At 42.3% G+C, this 23,253-nt stretch overlaps 1 protein-coding gene across 4 annotated transcripts in view; it reads right to left on the reverse strand.

Moving 5' to 3' along the window:
- Positions 1 to 970: 970 nt before the first annotated feature.
- The window catches only part of lrrc4ba (leucine rich repeat containing 4Ba), a 178,302-nt gene continuing 156,019 nt past the window's right edge, over positions 971 to 23,253 (reverse strand). For 3 of the 4 annotated variants that reach the window (XM_072588756.1, XM_072588755.1, XM_072588758.1), the window contains exon 2: positions 971 to 6,262. In XM_072588756.1, the coding sequence (XP_072444857.1) occupies positions 4,251 to 6,212 (1,962 nt within the window). In that variant the 5' untranslated portion in view covers positions 6,213 to 6,262 and the 3' untranslated portion in view covers positions 971 to 4,250. Of the gene's footprint in view, positions 6,263 to 10,380; positions 10,511 to 23,253 lie in introns of all 4 variants that reach the window. The other variant, XM_072588757.1, reaches the window with a different exon arrangement.

A 23,253-nucleotide genomic window follows, 5' to 3' on the forward strand; every position in this document is an offset into this window, starting at 1 on the left:
AAAATCATCTGGATGGGTACCTGAATAGGAAGGATTTAAAGGGATATGGGCCAAATGTTGGCAACTGGGAGTAGATTAATTACGATATTTGGTCGGCATGGACAAGTTGGACTGAAGGTTCTGTTTCTGTGCTGTACAGCTCTATGACCCTGTAAAAACTCATCAAGCTATTCTAAAAAGATGCCAGGCTTGACGATATTACTTTTGTTTGCACAGAGTGCGTCCCAGCTCAAGAATACACAATGCTTCTTACAAATGTATCACATTATGAATTTGACCAATTATCTTATTTTGGTTGTTAGTGCATTAGGATTATTCAACAAGTACTTCTAAATCATGGAGTCAATTATAACAGTGGAGGCAACATTGGCAATTTTTCAACCTAAGGACACAGTTCTTGAATCAAGGGTGTTTTGGAAGATCATGATTAAAGTGTATACACTTTTGACACTTACTTCTTTTAACATTTTAGAGCAGAAACCATTGGATCCTGGAGATTCATCAATCATTAGTTTCATTACTTTCTCCATAACCATGTTGTTTACTTATATTAAATCTTGTAAGTTCCTCGATTTGATTTTCCTTGTTTAGCTGGTAATTTATCCTCAACCTGTAATGTGAAGGCCAATTTATATAATACCTGCAAAATTAAATTGGCTGCATTGGGTTACTGATTATTAAACTGGATATTGTGAATTGTGTTTTATTATGTTTGGTGGAAGCAAAGGAGCCCATTGTGGAAAGTCACTAATAACTAACTACTTTATAAATTTTATTGCCCATTATGACAGTAGTGATTGCTTTACATCATTATAAATTACAGTAAGCCTTGCTTATTGTATTTTTCAAAATAAATTAGGCCTTTTGGGTATCTTATTTGGACTTTGTTTGGGCATGAATTTATTGCTGCCTTATAAGCTGGCAATGCACTCTGGGAGACGGAGGCCATCTTGGAAAATCACAAACGAGATTTGGGTATTAAATTTAATCAAAAACCCTTTCAATCTATAACATAACACTTGTAAAAGTAACAGCTGGTTGATAACAGCAGTATGTCTCCACTGACAAACATTTTTTCATTTTTTTACTTAATTCAGAGAATACAGTTGTATGGTTCTGTACAAATTTCTCAAGTTTAACATCATGTATGACATTCAGTAGAAATGTAGAGAAAACGTGTGTTGTTAGAAGGTGCAAAGGACATGAAACACTCAACGTGTTACTCCCTCCTTCGGGAACTCCTGCCTGTTTTGATGAGGTGAGGTATGGGACTGGGAGGGAGGGGATAGAGGTTGGGGAAAGGGTAGAGAATTAAGGAAGAGATAACTAATTGGAAAGTCACATGTTGGCAGGGTAACTTAGTTAAGCTTTGATGCAGAGCAGTGACAAGAGCTTCTCTTTCAGCAGTCTGCAGCACAGATTCTTTCTCCATACAGCCTTTAAGGGAGAGCATCTGACAAGGCCAACAGCAGGCCTTCAGTCCCTGTAGTCCCTTCAAAAAAATACCTAGTAGCACACCAGGGTCTTCACATCTTGTATCAGCTGCTTACCTATCCTAAAGATAATGCACGTTCACATTTAAACCAGAATCAGACTGCATCAAAAAAAATCTATCTCCAGCACTATGGGATGGGATTATTGCTAAAATGTAACATCCTGTTGTACAAATTAATATTTCCTTTTCTTCCCAGCTTCTGTGCTATTTAGACTCTTCTCGATATTATTTTTTTTCTTGTTTCTAACTGGCACTTGGTTTTTCCACCCCATCCCACCCCCAGTGTCTCCCATGTATCAGGCTTCCGGCTGGTGTGAGATCTCAGGTCTCACGACAGTTGTTGCCCCCCAGCAGACCCACAGTGTAGACCAGGGAGTCTTTTTTTTACTTCTGAGGACCATCTCAGTTGAGGCTTCTTCATGCTCTTCTGAGGGCCCTTCGTCCCTTGGAGTGAGTGAGTGAGCTTGAATCTATGTCCGAGAGACAAAGGTTTTGGAATTCCAGAACTCAAAAGGAAGTGGACATCCAGTGACCTTTGACAAGGGTGGACAGGCCAGTCTTGACTGGGCTTTCTCTTACTAGAATTGGTTTTTGTGACCCCTTACATCTCACAGTAAAATATAATACCAGAAGAGATAAAGTAATTGCATTTCCTTTTTTATATGAACTGCACAACAAGCTTTAGAAATACTGAAGAATCACAAAAGAAGCAACTCAGTATCTTTGTTGCTAATAATTCCTTCATCTAACTTCACCCTTTTGTAAATAATTCTGTTAAAGAAACTAAAACGTAATGATTTGCTGTGAATCCTTTGGGCTCAACACTCAATGCTTAATCTTCTTGCCTCATCGAGAAAGAGGAGGAAGGGTTCAGAAACAGAGAGTGATAATCATGGAAATGGATTGGGCAGAGAGAAGTGCTGGCTTGCTTCTCCTCACTGAGCCCCTACTCCCTACCCACTCTTGCTTGGTCAGGTGACAAGTGCAAGAAGTCAGAGAGCGGGGAATGTGCTGCAGAAATGGCTGATAGATCTGGGGCTAGGAAATTGGATTTCAGCACATTTGGTGCATCCATGATGCACCAAAAGATAGGAAAGAATTGAGCTTATAACAGAATAGACATTGGAGCATGCAATGGCGATCCCTGCTCCCTTTTCTCAGTTTTGACCTACAGAGTGGGGCTGTTGACAGAAGAACAGGAGAGTGCCCATTACACTAGACAATTAAAAAATAAACTGCGTCAGACGTAACCTCCTTTTGTCATAATGGAGTTTAAAACGTGCTTCTCCCCCCACCCCCACCTTTCTTTTGAGAGGAATATGTATTTTTCACAAACAGATTTCCAGAGCTGGTGTTTCAATATGTCCTCTTGCATCCACAGAAAACATTTGTAAATGTCACCGAGCTAGGAGGGAGGGGATGGCTCAGTCGCAAGGGTCAAAGTTGAGACCTTACAGTTTATCTGTAAAAATGGGAGTTAGATTAATTGGTTAGAATCTTCGTCAGATCCCAGAACCCTGCAGACTGTTTGGTTAAACATCTTGGAGGGAAAAAGATAGGAAGGCCCACAAAATGTCATGAGAGGTCCGTTGTTGGGTGTTTCCTGAAAGAATTCCATTGTAGCTCCCCCGCCCCCTGAGGTTCAATTGCCTCTCTCCACAGCTGCCTTGAAGCCTTGCTTGTAATAATCTCCCAAGAAGTCTTTGAGATTAATTCAACCTAGTGACACTGTTCAGTTGTAGCTTCACATTCGCAGAAATTCTGATATTGGTTCCTCACCTGCAGTATGGGTTTTGAGTACATCCAATGTCATATTTCCCCCTGAAGCATCCTCAAAATGACCACCAGAGGATGAAATAGGGCCCTTTCAAATTCTGACTCATTTGCATTCCAAAGATGGAAAATATTGCATCTGGCCAGGTTAAGATGCTATGGGGCTTCAAGCTCCTTGTGATGACAATGTCACTAATCTTGATCAGAAGTGTGTTGACATTTTGAACTTTGGGGTCATTTAAAAGGTCAACCAGGTTATTCGCTGGTGATTACAAATGGCTGTCAGTCCAGAGTGAAGAGTCATGAAAGTTATTATTAGAGTGGGACAAAAGGGGGATATTGCTGGCTTGGACTGATGGGATACATAAATGGCTGCTGATTTGGAGGGTAAAGTCAGGAAAGTGAGACTAATGGGACACTGCAGATGGCTGCTAGTCAGGATGGTAGAGTCAGGAATGTGGGACTGATGGGACACTGCAAATGGCTGCCTCCGGTACAGTTAGGAAAAGGAACTGATGGTTTAGTCCCAGCAAATGGCTTAGTACAAAGCTTAGAAAATGGGGTTAATGGAAACACTCAAAATGATAGCCCAGACAGGACTACAGAACCAAGAAAGGGGTTTACAATGAGACATCGAACAAGAGAGAAAAGAGACATAGCCAATGATTGCAGCCCTATAACGTCCATCTGTACAAGTCAATAAACTGGACTGATTGACAGCTACAATACAGTGTTACACTGGACCGCTATAAACCTTAATCTGCCAAAACAGTCTTTGACTGTCATTGGAGTAATGGGTGGGGAAGGGAAAGGTTGGTGGGGCTAGCGGGTTAGGGGCGCGGAGAGGCTGTGTGGAGGGTTAAGGGTTTGGAGGTGCAACAAAGCTTCAGTTCTGCAGCCAGTTATTCACTCCCCATTTTTTTTTCCTGTTTGCAGTTTTGCATTTAAGCATCGAGTTGACGGACCAGTGGCGGGCATGTTATTAAATCTGCGTCTCTTGCACGTTCTCTTTGGAGCTGGATTTAAAGAGTAGTGGTTCGTGCACAGAGTTGTGAAGCGGGTTTTTGGTGCAGTTCAGGGCGCCGCCGCCTCCACTGCCAGTGGTTGTGGTGTTGTTGTTGTAGTGGGCCTTGTAAGCCGTGTAATGGTTGAGGTGCTCATGGTCAACAGCCGGGAGAGTCAGGCAGCTGTCACCGGGTGTGGCCTCTGCCATGTCGTCCTCCACGTTGATGATCTCGATGGTGCGGGTCTGCCCGTGGTGTTTGTGGAGCTGGTGCTGTTTGCGCAGCTTATAGAAGATGATAAGCATGACAGCAGCCATGAAGGTGATGGCAACAAAACAGCCAATAATGATTTTGGTCGTCTTCATCACGTCGTCCAGACCCGCCATGATGTTGTCTGTCACCTCGGTGGTGATGGGCACAGTAAAGGCCTTCTCGGTGGACTTGGTGCTACGGGGGGTGAGGGAGGTGGTGGAATAGGGTGTCTCCCAGTGGCCGGAGGGGGTGGGCCCAGGCTCGCGTTCAGTCGACCGGGGCTCATCCACCACCTCCACTGTCTCCACCGTCACGGTAGTGAAATAGCTGTAACTGTTGCTGCTGTCAACAGCTGAGACATTGAGTGTGGCTGAGGCTGTGGCATTGCCAGCTGAATTGCTGACCAAGCAGGTGTACAGGCCTGTGTCCTGCACTGTCACATTGGTGAAATTGAGCGTGCCGTCATGCAGCACTGAGATGCGTACCCGGTATGAGCCATGGGTCATCAGAGTGCCATTGGGGGTCATCCAGTTGACGGACGTCATGGAAGTAGCCGCACGGCACTTGAGCTCGGCAGCCATTCCCTCAGTCACGTTGAGGTCGGTAGGTGGTTCCACAATGACCGGTGCGTAGCACGTAAAATGACTCTGATCTAGCTCACCGATGTAGCGGGCCTTCAGGTTGGGCGGCGAGTGGCAGCGTGCGCAGCAGGTTGTGTTGCTGGGCACCGTTTCCTTCAGCCACCAGCTGAGCCACAAGACATCGCAGTTGCAGTGCCAAGGGTTGTGGTTGAGGTGCACCCTCTCCAGCCGGTGCAAAGGTGTGAAGAGGTCATGCGGCAGTGATGTCAGGTTGTTATGAGACAGATTGAGCTCCTCCAGTGACTGCAGGTCATCAAAGGCATTGCGTTCGATCAGTTGGATCTGGGCATGCATCAGCCACAATTTGCGCAGGTTGGTGAGGCCCTGGAAGGAGCCGGGCTGGATGACCTCCAGCCGGTTGCCAGACAATTCCAGCTCCTCCAGCTTAATGAGTGGCGTGAGGTTCGGGATCTCCGCCAGGTTGCACATGCCCAGGTTGAGGTACCTCAGGTTGATCAGGCCCTCAAAAGCCGCGTCTGAAATGTACTCCAGCTTCTTCAGCTCACCCAGGTCCAGGCGCCGCAGCGAGGGCACACGGTTGAAGGCGTAGGAAGGGATGCTCTCAATGGGATTGTTCCTCAGCCACAGTTCCCGGAGTTTTGACAGATACTCAAAAGCCGCACTGGGCACCGTAGTGAGCCGGTTGTCGAAGAGCTCCAGCGTGTTGAGGTTGGTGAGGCCATTGAAGGCTCCGACTTCCACCTGACGGATCAGGTTCTTACTGAGCTGCAGAATCTCCAGGTGCCGTAGTTGCTTGAAGGTATCCGCCTTGATGACCTGGATGATATTCTCCTGCAGGTTAAGGTAGCGGGTGTTGGTGGAGATGCTGTCGGGAACTTCTCGCAGCTCAAACCTTGTGCAGATCACCTTGCTGAACTGGTTGCTGCAGGAGCAGCCCTTGGGGCAGATGTGAGACTGGACCAGTCCAGTCAGCAGTGACAAAGTCCAAAAGGTCAAAAACGCGAGATGGCAAACAGTCCTGCCCAAGTTGAATCTCATCCTCTGCGTGTGATGTGCCTTCATCATCATCATCATCATCGCTCCCATTCATAATTTATGAACGATTCTTGACCAAACCATCCAGATTTCTCTGTGGGCTGAAAGAGAGAGGGTCATTAATAAAGTGAACTTCAGCAAGGTAGAAATATTAACAGGACAGATTGTCTAGACTGTGAGCATATACAATGTACAATGGTTAGCTGAACAGGAGGAGGCCAGTCAGCCCCCTCAAACCTCTTAGAATTGTACAGTGCAGAAGAGGCCCTTTGGCCCATCAAGTCTGTGCTGCCAAGATTATACTACTACTTACACTCGTCCCACTTTCAGCACTACGCCCATGGCCTTGAATGTTATGAGAATTCAGCTGCCGCTCCAAGTACTTTTTAAAGGTGTGAAGTTCCTGCCTAAACAACCCTCCCAGGCAAGCATTCCAGACCCCATCTTTTAGGTGAAAATGCTTTTCATCAAATCATCCCTAAACCTTACTCCTTTCATTAAAAAATTATGCTTTGCAAATTCTGGTATTTACTAAGGTCATGGCTGACCTGCGATGTTAATTTCTCATTTGTCCATTTCACTTTAACATTTCAGATTAACAACAATCTGAGTTTTTAAATTAATATTGAATAAATTGCAGTTTGCAGAAAACAGTCACACATTTCTACCACCTTTTATGGATTGAATTACTCCTGAAAGGTCTGGCTTTAATTTTTAGATTACGTCTTGCATCCTTGACTCTCCAGCTGGTGAAATTAGCCTATTCTTGAGCTAACCTATGTGTTCCCATAATATCTTGAAATCTTCACACCCTTCCCCTTTGAGGAAATCCAATGCCAATTTGTTCCTTCTCCTTAAGAGCTTAAGCCTTGGATCTTGCTTCTCTTCTGGTAAATCGACACTGCATTTCCTCCAAGACCAATAGAACAACAGTGTTCCAGATCCACACTATCCTTTCTATGAAGAAGTACTCCTGATATTACCCCTGAATAGCCTGGCTCTAATCTCAAAGTTATGATCCATTTTGTTCTTGACTGCTCCACCAGAGGCAACAATTTCCCAATTTACCCTATTTACTCCGATTTAAAAATTTCAAACGGATCATCCCTTAATCTTTGTACTCAACGGAATATAAGCCTTATAATTTAATCCTTTTAGTCACTGGTATCATTCTGAAGCCAGAAGTAAAGTAGGGATTGAATCTTGACTAATTTGTCTTCTCTTTCATTCAGTTTTCCTTTGATTTATGCACTAAGCCAATAGAGCTACAAGGGAAATCTACTTACCCTACAGATTCATAGACCTTTTACAGCATAAAGGAGACCAGTTGACCCATAGAGTCTGCGCTAGGCAATAAAGATCTGATTACACTAATCCCGCTTTCCAGCTTTTGATCCAGAATCTGGAGGATATGACAATACAAGTGAATATCTAACTACTGCTTAAAAGTTACAAAAGTTTCTTAGTCAACCAGCCTTTCAGGGAGTAAATTCCAGACTCTGACCACCCTCTGAATGAAAACATTTCTCCTTGACTCCTAGCTTAGCCTCTACCTCTTACCTCAAATCTATGCCACTCGTTATTGACTCCTCTACTAATGGAAAAATGCCTTCCGATCTATGCTCTTCATGATTTTATAAACATCTTTCAATTCTTCTCTCAACTGTCACTACACCAAAGAAAACAACCTCAGCCTATCCCTCATATCTCACCCTCCAGTGCAGGCAGCATCCTGGTGAGTCTCTTCTGCACCCTGTCTCATTCAATCACATCCTTTCTATAATATGATGATTAGACTTGCCCACAAATATTCCACTAGCAGCCTAACCAGTGTTTCACACAGTTCCAGCATAATCTCCCTGCTCTGTATTCTATGCCTTGGCTATTAAAGTAAGTATCTCCACCTCTGTGGCTCCCAGTCTCATTCCTGATGAAGGGCTCCGGCCCGGAATGCTGACTGTCCTGCTTCTCGGATGCTGCCTGATCTGCTGTGCTTTTCCAGCACCACACTATTGACTCTAATCTTCAGCATCCGCAGTACTCACTTTCGCCTGAGTATCCATTATGCCTTCTTAATCAACATATCACATAATCATCCAAAATTTTTAGTTCATCCCAAAATCTAAAAAGACAAAATAAGTGCCAATATTAACCAAGAAGTTGTTGAAAATACACCGCAATGTGGTTGACTCTTAACTGCCATCTGAAACAGTCCTCACAGGCCACTCAGTCCAAGGGGAAATTAAGAATGCTGGCCTTGCATCTCATGAAAGAATTAAGAAAGAAATGGTGAACAATGTCAAAGTTCAGAAATTTGCTCCATAGAATTACTTAGTGACCAACACCTTCTTCTTATTCGGGGTCAAAGCTGCAAGTTTTGAAACTGCTATTTCTGAGGATTTGTGTGGTCTTACCTATTGTTTTAGGAGTAACCATCTGCAACTCCCTCTGATTACAACTTCTTGTTTTTCACGTTTGTATTGAAACAACCAGTATTTAATGCTCCTGAGCAGATTGCAGTGTATTACTTACAACTGAGTGGCTTGTTAGGACAATTTTGGATGGTGGTTAAGAGTCAACTAATTGATATGGACTGGGAATCACATGTAGATGACACTGATAAGTACAGCACATTTCAGATCCTACAGGGTGAGTGACAAACGTGTTTTTACAACATCAAATAATTTTATGGTCAGAGTTGTTGAGACTTTTTAATTCCATTTTAATTAATATAATTTAACTTAATTTATCCCAGTTTCTTTGGAATTTTAATTCATATCAGTGGAGTGTAAATATAAGCCTCTGGATTACTAGTCTCATAACATTAGCACTCTGCTAATATCCCTAGTACATAACTTTTAGAAAACACTGCAGCATTGTGGTTGCATTATTAGACTAGTAATCCAAAGATCCTTTAGTGCAGTGGGTAATATTCCTGCCTTTGAATGAGAAACTCTGTGTTCAAGTTGCATCCAGAACTTGATGGTTAAGGTAGGTGTGTTCATAATGTGGCTAAAACATGTTGAGTATCAACCTGCAAATCCTTCGAGCATTGGGAGGCGGTAAGAGCGAGAAACATTATAGTCAGCTGAGTGATGAAGAGAACATTGGAGGCTCTGTCATCATTATCCATAGCTCCAGAATTGAACATGGAGGTGAAAATGCATGTTACTACAGCAACTCAGACTCCTTGGGTGAACTGCAACACAGCCCTACCAACAGTCCAAAGAAGCCTGGATTAAAAATCCAGTTGAAGTGAATGTTCTAAATGCTACCAGTGCAGCTCAAGAATTTGAGTTCAGTTTTAAAAAATCTGCAATCTATAAAAATTACAATGATGTTGTCAGAATTTCTTTGAAACACAGTTTATGCAATGTCCTTTAAGGAAGGAAAACTGCTGTCCTTACCCTTTATGGGCCTGTATGTAATCAACTTCTGCTCCTTGGATTCTACCTGACCTGCTGTGCTTTTCCAGCACCATTCTAATCTAGATTATAATCAACTCTTAACAATCTTCTGATTTATCCGGACAATCCATTAAAGTTGTGGACCTCTTTCTTGTGTACAGAAATTGTTTCTTTTTGACATTGAAAAAGAGCTAAATGTTTTATATTTAACTAATAAAATTAGTTAACATTAAGAATATTTGTTTCAATGGACAATAAATGTTGGCCTCCCTAAACACAAATGGTACAGAAAAAAGGATAAATGGCTTCATAGTATGTTTTTATTTGGTTCTTGGGCAAGGCTCCATTTATGGACCAAACAAGCTCTCAAATGATAGGCTTGCTTATTGAAAGTGACAAAATTAGTCAAATTCCATTTTTATTACATGGAATTCTGGAACTTTTCCAATAACTTGTGAATCAAATTCCATCCAATTTTGCACGAAGGCTGTAACTAAATGTTTGTCCATTAAATATTTATGTTCTTCCAGCTCTGCTGTTCAGCAGCCCTGGTTTCCACTGCTCCAGCCTAGGTGGCTGTGCCTTTAGTTGTTGAGGCCCTAAACCTTGGAATTTCTTCCCTAAACTTTTATACCTCACTATCCTCTGCAAGACATTAAAACTACCTCTTTAACAAAGCTTTTGGTCATCTGCCCTAATATCTTCTTCTGACCCTTGGTATCAAATTATGTTTGATCATGGTCCTTTGGAGTTAATCATAGAATCCCTACAGTGTAGAAGCAGTCAATTCCACCAATCGAGTCAATACTGACCCTCTAAACAGCATCCCACGAGCACGATCTGACTGGGGGTGGGGAGCAAGTCCTGGAGGCGAGTCCTGGACAGAGGCCAGTGTGTGGAGGCAGCAAGGCCTCATGTTCTGAAGCCTGGCAGGCACGGACTCTGAAAAAAGGACGATAACTTGAGTTCTTAAAATACACATTTTATTCTCATTCTGGACTATTTAAACTTTGTATTCCCATGCTAGCCTATTTTTCGTTATTATTTCAATTCTGAAACGACACTTGAAGTATCTATACCTAGGTACTCTGTACCTAAAATGGTGCCAAGAGGTGACAATACAAACTTTTCACTGCACTCATTCAAGTGCACGTGACAATAAAGGCTATTCTATTTGATTCTGTTCTGTTCTATTCTGTTAAGCAGAGATTATGTTCCCAATGTTAAAATGGGAAAAGACAACAACTATTAAAACCAATCTGTAAAATTCTTTGTAGGAGAGTCCCTTGTAAAGAGTATGCTGATTAATGTTGCACTATGTCTGTTCGCAGATCAGGCAATTCAACAGTCGTCAGAAATGCCAATTTACAAGGAAATTTTCCGACTGATTATGTATTATTGTGTTTTCCCAAACCTTACAACTAAGTTAAAATTTAATGTAAGAAATTGTTGCAGCCTAGTTATTGTTGACTGCTTGGAATTAGTTTCAGCTTAAGAGATGCAATCACATTTGCTACATTTAATCAAGTGTAGCTTTCTCACATTTTGCACTTATGGACGGCAATGTTCCACTTAGCGGTTGCATTCCCCGTAAAAGCAACCTTTAAGCAACTTAGAACATTTTGGTAAGTTAAAGACACTATGCAAATGAAAATTAATATATTGGTGGGAGGTAGGGGGAACCCAAGAGTGTTGTTGACCTCTTGGCTTGTACAGGAAATGTTTCTTTTTAATATTAAAATAGAGATAAACATGTATTATTTAATCAAGAATGCCTTTTCCATCTGTTGGCACAGTTCCTTTTCTAATCACTTTGTGTCTGAGAATGTGGGTTATACTAAACATGATTGCACTTCCCCTTCTCAATGCATTTTGAATGTATTTAAAGAATTTCTGTGTAATTAATGTGTATTCTTATCATGTTTGTAGGTGTGAGGTATCACCTATAACTCATTGGAAGCACTCTAATCTAAGTCAGGAGGCTGTGAATTCAAATCCCCCTCCAGAAACTTATCCAGATTGACATTTGGGAGGCTGTTATCATTTGGATGAAGAATTAAACTCCCCCTGCTCTCTTATTTGGATGTAAAAATCCCACACATTATCTGAAAAGCAGGATCTTCTCCCCAGTATCCTAGCCAACACTTATACTACTTATACCTCAGTCAATATTGCTAAACATTTTAGCTGGGTCTCAGTGGTAGCTCATGCTGTCCCTCAACCAATTACTAATTTATTAAAACAAATGATCTGGTTTTTATCACATTAGTAAGGGAGCTTTGTAGCACCATGTAAAACATCCCTTCCACTGAGCTAGAAGCTCCAGGTCAAAGTTCCAACCCAGGACTTGACAGCAAAGGAAGTTGCGTTCACAGTGTGGCCAAACAGGTCAGCTAACAACTGATTGCAACCAATTATGGAGTTTCTATAATCACTGACTGTACCTCTGGCTACAGTGTGCTTGAAAAGGTGTATGTTTCCATGGTAACCAGAACTTCTGGAAGTTGGGGTGGGGCTTGACTGAGTTGGCTTGCTTGGCCAGTATAGATCTGATTTCTGTTGAACATAATGATCCCTATTCAGGCTGGGGTTCGTTTGGGATCTGTCTCCTTGTCCTATTGGTAATGGAGGTTGAGAAACAGTGGTTTGTACCTGCTTTTGTTCAAACAACTGAGAACCAATCTTGTTACTTTGTGGGAGCTTATAACACGTATAATGGCAGCTTCTCCCTACTATGATAAAGGTTTATATTATTATTTGGGAATTTGAATTTTCAAAATAGAGGGAGATGGATTTTGGTTTCAGTTCTATGAAGGTAATTTTTAGGAGGTCAGGAAGGCATTGGAAAGTCAATGGTCCCTCATTTCCACAGAAGCATGTGGTTTAACTGTGTCGAGCAGGAGGATGTGTGTGGTGTTAATTGTTGGAATGTTTGTTCTACTACGTTTATGACATTCAAAGAAAAGAGCAGGGTCTTTTCATTTAGTTCAACTTAATTTCATATGAATTAGCCAGTTCAGATGACAGGTTTCCTCTTTGAAGAAGAAGCAAATTCTCCGATCAGGCCACAGCACCTTCCAAATCCATGATCTCTACCACCCAGAAGGATAATGGCAGCAGACACATGGGAGCACTATCACGTTTCCTTTACGACACACCATCCTGATTTGGAAGTGTATTACCATTCATTTACTATTGCTGGGTCAAAATCCTGGAACTCCATAACAGCACTGTGAATGTACAACACCACATGGACTGCAACAGTTCAAGAAGGCAGTTCATTACCATCTTCTCAAGGGCAACTAAGGATGGGCAATAATTGCTTTCCAGCTAGTGACACATGCATCACCTGAATTAGAAAAATGACCAGTTTTCATTGGAAGGACTGCAGTTTGTGAAGGCTCCAAGCTGAGAGAATTTGTATAGAAATTTTCAAGTAGTCATAGAGATGAACAGCACGGAAACAGACCCTTTGGTCCATCCCGTCCATGCCAACCAGATATCCTAATCCACTCTCGTCTCTTTTGTCAGCACTTGCAATTGTACCAGCCTCCACCACTTCCTCTGACAGCTCATTCCATTCACATACCACCCTCTGAGTGAACAAGTTGCCCCTTAGGTCTCTTTCATATCTTTCCCCTCTCACACTAAACCTATGTCCTCTGGTTCTGGACTCCCCCACACCAAGGAAAAGGCTTTGTCTATTTATCCTATCCATGCCCCTCATGATTTTATAAACCTCGATAAGGTCATCCCTCAGCCTCTGATGCTCCAGGGAAAACAGCCCCAGCCTATTTAGCCTCTCCCTGTAGCTCAAATCCTCTAACCCTGGTAACCTGCTTGTAACTCTTTTCTGAACCCTTTCAAGTTTCACAATATCCTTCCAAAAGGAAGGAGACCAGAATTGCATGCAATTTCCAACAGTGGCCTAACCAATGTCCTGTCCAGCCGCAACGTGACCTCTCAATGCCTATACTCAAAACTCTGACCAATAAAGGAAAGCATTCCAAACGCTGCCTTCCACCTGCCACTCTACTTTCAATGAGCTACGAACCTGCACTTCAAAGTCTCTTTGTTCAGCAACACTCCCTCAGACTTGACCATTAAGTGTATAAGTCCTGCTAAAATTTGCTTTCCCAAAATGCAGCACCTCGCGTTTATCTAAATTAAACTCCATCAAGTGGAATAGAATTGCTGATTTTGGGGTGTTTTTTAAACATACCAGTCACACATACATGGAAGTGAGTTACACATTAGAATCTAATCGAGAGGGTTCCAGGTGATTCATATAATCCCGACAGTGGGGAAACAAACCCTTCAGCCCAACAAGACCACAATGACTCTCAGAAGAATAACCCATCCAGATCCATTTCCCCACATTTACCCCTGATTAATGCAACTCACCTACACATCCCTGAATACCATGGGCAATTTTAACAGTTGGATTGGATGGTTAATGTACAGACTAACAGATACCCAGGAGTGTGATACAGACTGGAATCTAATCAAAGGATTGAGGTGGCTAATGTATAGAGTCCCTTAAAAATGGAAGTCAGCTACAGATTGGAATTTTATCAAGGGGATTCGGGATGATTATGTGTAGAATAACAGATACCCAGGAGTGAGCTGCAGACTGCAGTCAAATTGAAGGGATTGGGTGATTTATAGACAGAGCATCGGGATACGAGAGGGAAGAGAGCAGAGGAGAGTTACCGACCATGGATCAACTCAACAATGAGCTGAGCCAGACAGGATTCAACTGCTGTATGTGAAGGTTTCCATGTATTCTGAAAGATGGGAGAGAAACAGGCAGATACTCACACTTTCTATGATGTTGCAGTCAAATAGCTGAAGGATAGTGAATCCCTAAGCAGAGACACAGAGTTAAACTCAGTTTAAACTCTCTCCATCACACACACCCACACATAGAAACTAAATATAATGTGGAGAAATGTCCATGTGCAGCCCAGATTTCCAAACTAACTCAGTGACAGACGAAAATCCCCATTCTCTGCCCAGTCCACACTGGAAAGGAATTGTAAGCTGTCTCAACAGTCCCGGAAGGAAGTCTGGATTGTGTTACTAAGTAAGAAATTAAAGAGTTGACATAGGAGTGATATTTCTCTGTGATTGACTATCTGTAAAGAGGTATTGCTGGGAAATAGGTTAAAACTTTGTTTTGTTATTTATGTTATGAGTCATAGAGTAATACAACATGGAAACAGATCCTTTGATCCAACCAGTCCACGCTGACCGTAATCCTAAAACCAAACTAGACTTAGCTGCTTGCACTTGGCCCATATCCCTCCAAATCTTTCCTGTTCATGAACTTGTCCAAATGTCTTTTAAATGTAACTGTACCTGCATCCACCACTTTCTCTTCCACATATGAACCACTGTGTTAAAAAAAAGTTGCCCCCGCATGTCCTTTTTAAATCTTTCTCCTCTCACCTTTAAAATATGCCCCCTAGTTTTGAAAACCCCCACCTTAGGGAAAAGACCCTTGTCATTCATCTTATCGATGCCCCTCATGATTTTATAAACCTCAGTAAGGTTACCCCTCAACCTCCTACGCTCCAGCGAAAAAAGTCTCAGCCTTTCCAGTCAATTTTTGTACCAACATTACCATTCCTGGTACCATCATGGTAATTTGTTTCTGAACCCTCTCCAGTTTAATAATATCCTTCCTATAACAGGGTGACTTGAACTACTGCTGCCTCACAGCACCAGAGACCCGGGTTCAATTCCCACCTCAGGCGACTGACTGTGTGGAGTTTGTACGTTCTCCCCGTGTCTGCGTGGGTTTCCTCCGGGTGCTCCGGTTTCCTCCCACAGTCAAAAGATGTGCAGGTCAGGTGAATTGGTCATGCTAAAATTGCCCATAGTGTTAGGTAAGGGGTAAATGTAGGGGTATGGGTGGGTTGCGCTTCAGCGGGTTGGTGTGGACTTGTTGGGCCGAAGGGCCTGTTTCCACACTGTAAGTAATCTAATCTAATCTACATACAGTACTCCAGAAGAGGCCTAACCAATATCCCGTACAATGTCAACATGACACCCCAACTCCTATATTCAAAGATCTGAGCAATGAAGGCAAGCATGCTAAAAGTCTTCTTAACCATCCTGTCTACCTATGACACAAATTTCAAGAAACTATGTATCTGGACCCCAAGGTCTCTCTGTTTTCCAACATTACCCAAGGCTCTATCATTAATTGTATTAGTCCTGTCCTTGCTTGTATTAACAAAATGTGTAGCTTAGCTTTTTCTTCTGTTGTCTATATTAAAACTGTGTTCTTTTGTTCAGGGATATTTGCAGCCTTGTGTGAATGTGTTTTAATGACTAACATCACATTAACCTATTATAGAAATTAAACTTACGATATACTAAGTTAGGTTTCACTCTGGCATTCGGCTTGTTCTGTATTACTATAAGCTGAGATCACAACACTACACAACAGTAACTTCAAAAGCTTGTCACTAACTGTCAAGCAGTTTGTAATATTTTGAGGTTGTAGAACACCCTTACGTCATTTTTGAACCGGTCAACTCTTAAGTGCTGCCAGTCTCTTCCATTGATACTGTGATATGCTGGTGGGTTATCTCGGGGGATTCGGGACCTACTGACTGAAAAGCTCAGAAGATTGCTGTACTTTGCTCAACCTCTTGAAAAATCTCTTGTTAACTCACGTTTACGTCAACCTGCTGTGCTGGGATTCAAGTTTAAGCTGCTGCATTATTAGCCTTTAGCTTGAACTAAATTCTTAATTCTTTCCTGGGATGTGAGCATTGCTGGCATTTGACATTAATCTCTATTAAACTGAATGGCTTGCTAGGCCAGTTCAGATTCCACTAAGAATCGCATGCAGGCCAGACTGGGTAACGATTCTCTTTCCTTCTCTCAAGGACAGATAGGATTTTACAATAAGTGATGATAGTTGCCAGGGCCGCCATTACTGAGTCTATCTTTATATTCTAGATTGATTAATTAAATTAAAATTCCATCCGATGCCATAATGGGATTTGAACCCATGCCCCCAGCCTCCAGCACATTAAACAAGGACTCTGGATCACTAGTCCAATGACTTTGTCACAACACCACTATCTTCCTCCCAGTTGACATAGAATTTTGCAGTACAGACGAAGGGCATTTGACCGATCATGTTTGTACTGGCTCCCAAAACAGCTACCCAGCCAGTCCCATTCTCCAGCCCTATATCCCTCTAAATTCACTTCTTTCAAACACATATCCAGCTCTCTGTTGAAACCTCCTGTGGAATCCACTTTGTCCATCCTCCCAGGCAGTGCATTCCAAATCCTAACAACTCTCCAAGTAGTTTCTCCTCATCTCACTCCTAGCTCTGTTGCTGATGATCTTGAACTTGTGACCCCTAGTTACTGACATACGAACTAGTTGCAGTAGAATATCCTTCTTTATCCTGTCAAAGTTGTTCATAATTTTGAACACCTCAATAAGGTCACTTCTTAATTGTCTTTGGTCCAAGGAGAATAAGCTCAATGTCTCTAATCTTTCCTTGTATCCAAAATCCTTCGTTCCTGTTATCATTCTAGTAAATCTCCTTTGCACTCACTCTAGGGCTTTAACATCCCTATAGAACATAGAACATTACAGCGCAGTACAGGCCCTTCGGCCCTCAATGTTGCACCGCTCTGTCATACTAATCCGAAGCCCATCCCACCTACACTATTCCATGTACGTTCATATGCCTGTCCAATGATGACTTAAATGCACTTAAACTTGGCGAATCTACTACCATTGCAGGCAAAGCATTCCATACCCTTACTAATCTCTGAGTAAAGAAACTACCTCTGACATCTCTCACCCCTCAATTTAAAGCTATGTCCCCTCGTGTTTGCCGTCCGCATACTTGGAAAAAGGCTCTCCCTGTCCACCCTATCTAATCCTCTGATTATCTTGTATGTCTCTATTAAGTCACCTCTCAACCTTCTTCTGTCTAACGAGAACAGCCTCAAGGCCCTCAGCCTTTCCTCGTAAGACATTCCTTCCATACCAGGCAACATCCTAGTAAATCTCCTCTGCACCCTTTCCAAAGCTTCCACATCCTTCTTATAATGCAGTGACCAGAACTGTACACAATACTCCAAGTGTGGCTGTACCAGAGCTTTGTACAGCTACAGCATAACCTCCTGGTTCCAGAACTCAATCCCTCTATTAATAAAGGCCAAAACACTGTATGCCTTCTTAACAACCCTGTCAATCTGGATGGCAACTTTCAGGGATCTGTGTACATGGACACCGAAATCTCTCTGCTCATCTGCACTCCCCAGAATCTTACCATTAGCCCAGTACTTTGCATTCCGATTACTCTGTCTAAAGTGTATCACCTCACACTTGTCCACATTAAACTCCATAGAAGGTGCCCAGAATTGAACATAATACTCCAAATATGGTCGGACCAATGATTTGCTACACATGTAGTGTCACTTGCTTGCTTTTAGACTCCATGCCTCTATTTATAAACCCAAGAATCCTATTAGCCTTCTTAACAACTATCTCAATTGGCCTGGCCAACTTCTGAGAATTCTGCATGAGAACGCTGATGTCCCTCAACATCATACCATTGAGCCTTTATCGTCTCTCCATGTTTCTTCTACCAAGATGCATTACCTCACATTTTTCTGCACTGTATTTCATCTGCCAAATGGCCACCTTGTCAGTGTCCCACTGAAGTTGCTCAGCATCAGCCTCACAATTCACTAGCTTAGTATCACCTGCAGATTTAGAGGTTTACCCTCAATACCCATCTCCAACTTTTTTTATATAAATCAGAAAAGGCAGGGTTCCAAACACCAATCTCTGGGGAATACTTCTTTCAACTCATCTCCAATCTGAAAAATACCCATCTCTGTTTCTCATTCTTTAGCCAACTTCTAATCCACCCTGCCAAGGACCTATCAATCCCAAACATTTGAGTACATTTGTTAGACCTTGCACAGTATTTTGTAAATGACATTAGTTTTGCTTGTTGTACAACACTATATTGGACAAACAGGCAGAAAACTAGCCACCAGGATACATGAATACCAACTAGCCACAAAAAGACATGACCCTCTCACTAGTTTCCTCACATACGGATGAGGAAGGACACCACTTCGACTGGGACAACACATCCATCCTAGGACAAGCCAAACAAAGACACGTATGAGAATTCCTAGAAGCATGGCATTCCAACCGGAACTCTATCAAGAAACACATCGAGTTAGACCCCATCTACCACCCCTGAGAAAAGGAACAGGAAGTGACTTCACCACAGGAAATGACATCACCAACCCAAACATACAAATAGAAAGCAGGAATTTTCAGCATTGCTTCGCCTGAGGCCCACTGAAAATGTTACCTAGTAGGGTAATGAAATGTCTGGAAATGAACCTCCCAGCTCAGTGAGCAAACCTACATCTAAAACCTCAACCTGAGCTACAAATCTTCTCAAAACTCGCTATTTCTAATTTGCTAACCAACCTACCATGTGGCACCATATCAAATGCTTTCTGAAAATCCAAATATACAAGATCCACAGCACTACCCTCATCTACTGCCTGTGTCACCTTGTCAAATAACTCAATTAAATTTCTCAGACATGATCTGTCCTTGACAAAACCATGTTGCCTGTCCAGTATTAAAGTATTTTTTCCAGTCCTTATCCTGTAATATCGCTTCCATTAATTTTCCTACTACTGATGTCAAGCTGACAGGTCTGTAGTTTCTCGTGTTATCCTTTGTCCCTTTCTTAAACAAAAATGTCACATTTGCAATCCTCCAGTCCCCTGTGACTATGCCTGTGATTAGACCAACCTGGAAAATTTCTGTCAACACCTCGGCGATTTGCTCCCTTATTTCTCTCAGCAACCTTGGATGCATCCATTCTGGCCTGGCGAATTCTCTAGGATGCTGCCAGCTTTTTTAGCACCTCTTCTTTATCTATCACTATACTGCTGACTTGCTCAATGCCCATTTTTTCAACTAGGCTGTTGTCACCATCGTCTGATTTGGTAAAGACAGAAGCAAAATATTAATTTAACGCTATTGCCATTCCCTTTGCTTCAATGAGCAGCTTGTCATGCTTGTTCCTCATGGGTCCACTATATTCTTCATTTGTCTTTTACTTTGAATATGGTTGAAGAAAATTTTACTGTTTGGTCTAGTGCAGCCTATCATCCTTTCCTCATGCTTTTTCTTAGCCTTCCTTATTTTAGCCTTTCCCTCTATCCTCCTTTTGAAATATTCTTCCTTATTTCTAACCTCTTGGCCTGTCCTATCAGCCTCATATTTACAAACTTGTGATTGAATTAGGAATGATGGACAAGCAGTAATTTTCAGGTGGCCGAATCTCAGAGCTGCCAATTCCGAAATGGGAAAAATGAGCTGTATACCTAAGCAATGCTCATAAGTGGCACAAAGATAATGTAAAAGGAAGAACCCCCACCTCCTAAGGCAAATGTAGGGAACAAGTCAAGTTTCCTTTATTCTTTTGTGAGTTGTGAATGTCATCAGTAAGGCTAATGTTTGGCACCCTTGAACTTAGCGGTGTGCAAGTGGGTGGGTAAGAGTCAACTACATTTCTGTGGACTCACATGTAGGCCAGACCAGGTGGTGATGGCAGAATACCTTCCTTAAAAGGAAGTCGGTAAACTCTGTCCATTTTCAACAACAATCAATGATAGATACTAAAGTCACCAATACTGAGACTAGCTTTCTATCCCAGAGCATTAGCCTGGGTTTATGGATTACTGGCTGACTGACATTACCACTATGCCAGCACCTTCCCCTGTCCACACCTTGCCCCACTGTCCTGCCTATCCTGTTTCCCTGCCTTGCATGTGCTCCATGTTTTCTCCATCTGTGCAAGTGTTTGTGTCTACTGTGAGATTAAGAGAGCATGCATGTTACATTAAGTCCTGGATCTGTGAGCAGCCCATACATGACACTCTAAATGTAAATTCTATCTTCATTCCTTCTTTCTGTCCCTGCTTCTGGAAGGGCACCTCACCCAGTGACAGCATATTCCAGAATATGATATTCCAATTGGAAATTGGGTCGGGCAGGTTGGAATGTCTAATGATACCTTTGATGTGGAGGAGCCTCTTGACAAACTGACGGATGGAAAATGACCTCTTTCACCTTTCCTCCTCTCATGGCATGTGAATTCTCTACCATTGCTCAACTTCCAAAAAGAATTCTTTCTCTGGACTCAAGAAGGAACCTGCATTTAGTGTTATTAGGATATTCCAAGGTGCTTCACTCGATACTCAGGATGACTTAAAAGTGCTTCACAACCACTGAATTAACCCCAAAGTGTAGTCTCTGTTGTTCTAATCACAACTACCAATTTGGTTACAGCAAGTTCCCAGAAGCAGAAGGGGCAAGATAATCTACTCGGGTCATATTTATTGAGGGACAGATTTTGGTGAGGACAGCTGCTCCTTCTCCAATTGATAGTGGCCATGCGATTTTTTTACAACCAGAGAGAGGCAGACAAGAGCCACAATTAACCACATCAGCTGAAAGGCAGTAATTCGATTGATGTAGCACTCCCTCAGTGCTGCACCGGAAGTATCAGTTAAGATTATTTTGCTCAAATCTCTGGGGTTGGACTTGAACTGACGACCTGACAACAGAAGCAGAAAAGCGAGTGACTGAACCAGGCAGTCTCACACACACATACACTCAACACCTTGGCAAATTTACATACTTTTATTTATTAAGGATTGTATTTTATTAAAATGTAAATAAGTTGGATGTTTTGTTAGCTTGGCACTGACCCTCAATGCCTTTTGTTACCCGACTTTAATGGATCTCAGCCTAAAGAGCATGTGACGCATGCCTAACTGTCTAAGGAATTGCAGAATTTATATTTAGAATGATTTCTGTCTTCTCAATCTCCTACGCTACGCTGCTGATGTATCAGGCTGGCATCTGCTTGAGTCATCCTGTCCCTCCAGTTCACAAAATGGGATTTGTTATCATGAAACCAAGGACAGCCCCCAAGATAATTCTGGCAGTTTAACCCTGCTTCCAAACCCCCTTAGTTTCCAACTATGTCATAACATCAATGTGAGAATCTTTAACACTGTATGAAATATAAACTGTGACACATCACTTGTGGATTCTATGTTTGTCAAGATGAGAGTTAAAAGTTGGGACATTCTTCCTCTTTTTTTAACCCACTAATGGTTCCCAGGGCAGGTACAGTATGGGATAGATACAAAGTAAAGTTTCTCTACTCTACTTTCTCAACTGAAAGTAAAGCTTTTTTACTCTTTTAAACTGAAAGTAAAACTGTCTCGGCGCTGTCTCCATCAAACATTCCCAGGACAGGTATAGCATGGAGTTAGACACAGAGTAAAGCTCCTTTAATCTGGTACCCATCAAACACCCCCAGGACAGTACAGTACAGGGTTAGCTAATAAGTAAAGCTACCTCTACTCTTTTAAACTTAAAACCATCTTTATACTGTCCCCCATTAAACAGTCACAGGACAGGTACAAAACTGGGTTAGATACAGAGGAAAGGTCCCTCAAAACTATTCCATCATACACATGCAGGGCAGAGACAGCAGAGATTAGATGCAGTGATGTTTCCAACAGACTGCCTCATCCAATACTCAGTCCAATACAATTGAAGTTAGATACAAATTCAAGTTCACATCATGCACCTCTGGAAGAGCTACAGCACAGTAAATTTGAAGCTGCATTACAGTGATCTGTCAAGTAAGGTGTTCAACAAGGTTCCTCATGGTAGACTCGTTAGCAAGGTTAGATCACATGGAATACAGGGAAAACTAGCCAACTGGATACAGAATCTGCTCGAAGGTAGAAGACAGAGGGTGGTACTAGAGGGTTGCTTTTCAGACTGGAGGCCTGTAACCAATGGTGTGCCACAAGGATCAGTGCTGGGTCCACTGCTTTTCATCCTTTATAGAAATGACTTGGATGTGAATATAGGAGGTATAGTTAGTAAGTTTGCAGATGACACCAAAATTGGAGATGTAGTGGATAGTGAAGAAGGTTACTTCAGAGTTCACAGGATTTTGATCAGATGGGCCAATGGGTCAAGGAGTGGCAAATGAATAAATGAGAGGTGCTGTATTTTGGAAAGGCAAATCACGGCAGGACTTATACATTTAATGGTAAGGTCCTAAGGAGTGTTGCTTAACAAACAGGCCTTGGAGTGCAGATTCATAGTTCCTTGAAAGTGGAGTCTCAAGTAGATAGGATAGTGAAGAAGGCGTTTAGTATGCTTTCTTTTATTGGTCAGAGCACTGAGTGTAGGAGTTGGGAGGTCATGATGCGGCTGTACAGGACATTGGCAAGAGCACTTCTGGAATATTGTGTGCAATTCTGGTCCCCCTCCTACAGGAAGGATGTTGTGAAACATGAAAGGGTTCAGAAAAGATTTATAAGGATGTTGCCTTGGTTGGAGCTTTAGGGAGAGGCTGTATAGACTGGGGCTGTTTTCCCTGGAGTGTCGGAGGTTGAGGGGTGACCTTATAGTGATTTATAAAATCATGAGGGGCATAGATAGGGTAAATGGACAAGGTCTTTTCCCTGGGTTGGGGGAGTCCATAACTAGAGACTTAGGTTTAGAGCTAGAGCAGAAAGATTTAAAAGGGACCTAAGGGTCAACTTTTTCACGCAGAGGGTGGTGTG

Source organism: Chiloscyllium punctatum, chromosome 18 (assembly GCF_047496795.1).
Source record: "Chiloscyllium punctatum isolate Juve2018m chromosome 18, sChiPun1.3, whole genome shotgun sequence".
NCBI classification, from domain to species: Eukaryota; Metazoa; Chordata; class Chondrichthyes; order Orectolobiformes; family Hemiscylliidae; genus Chiloscyllium; species Chiloscyllium punctatum.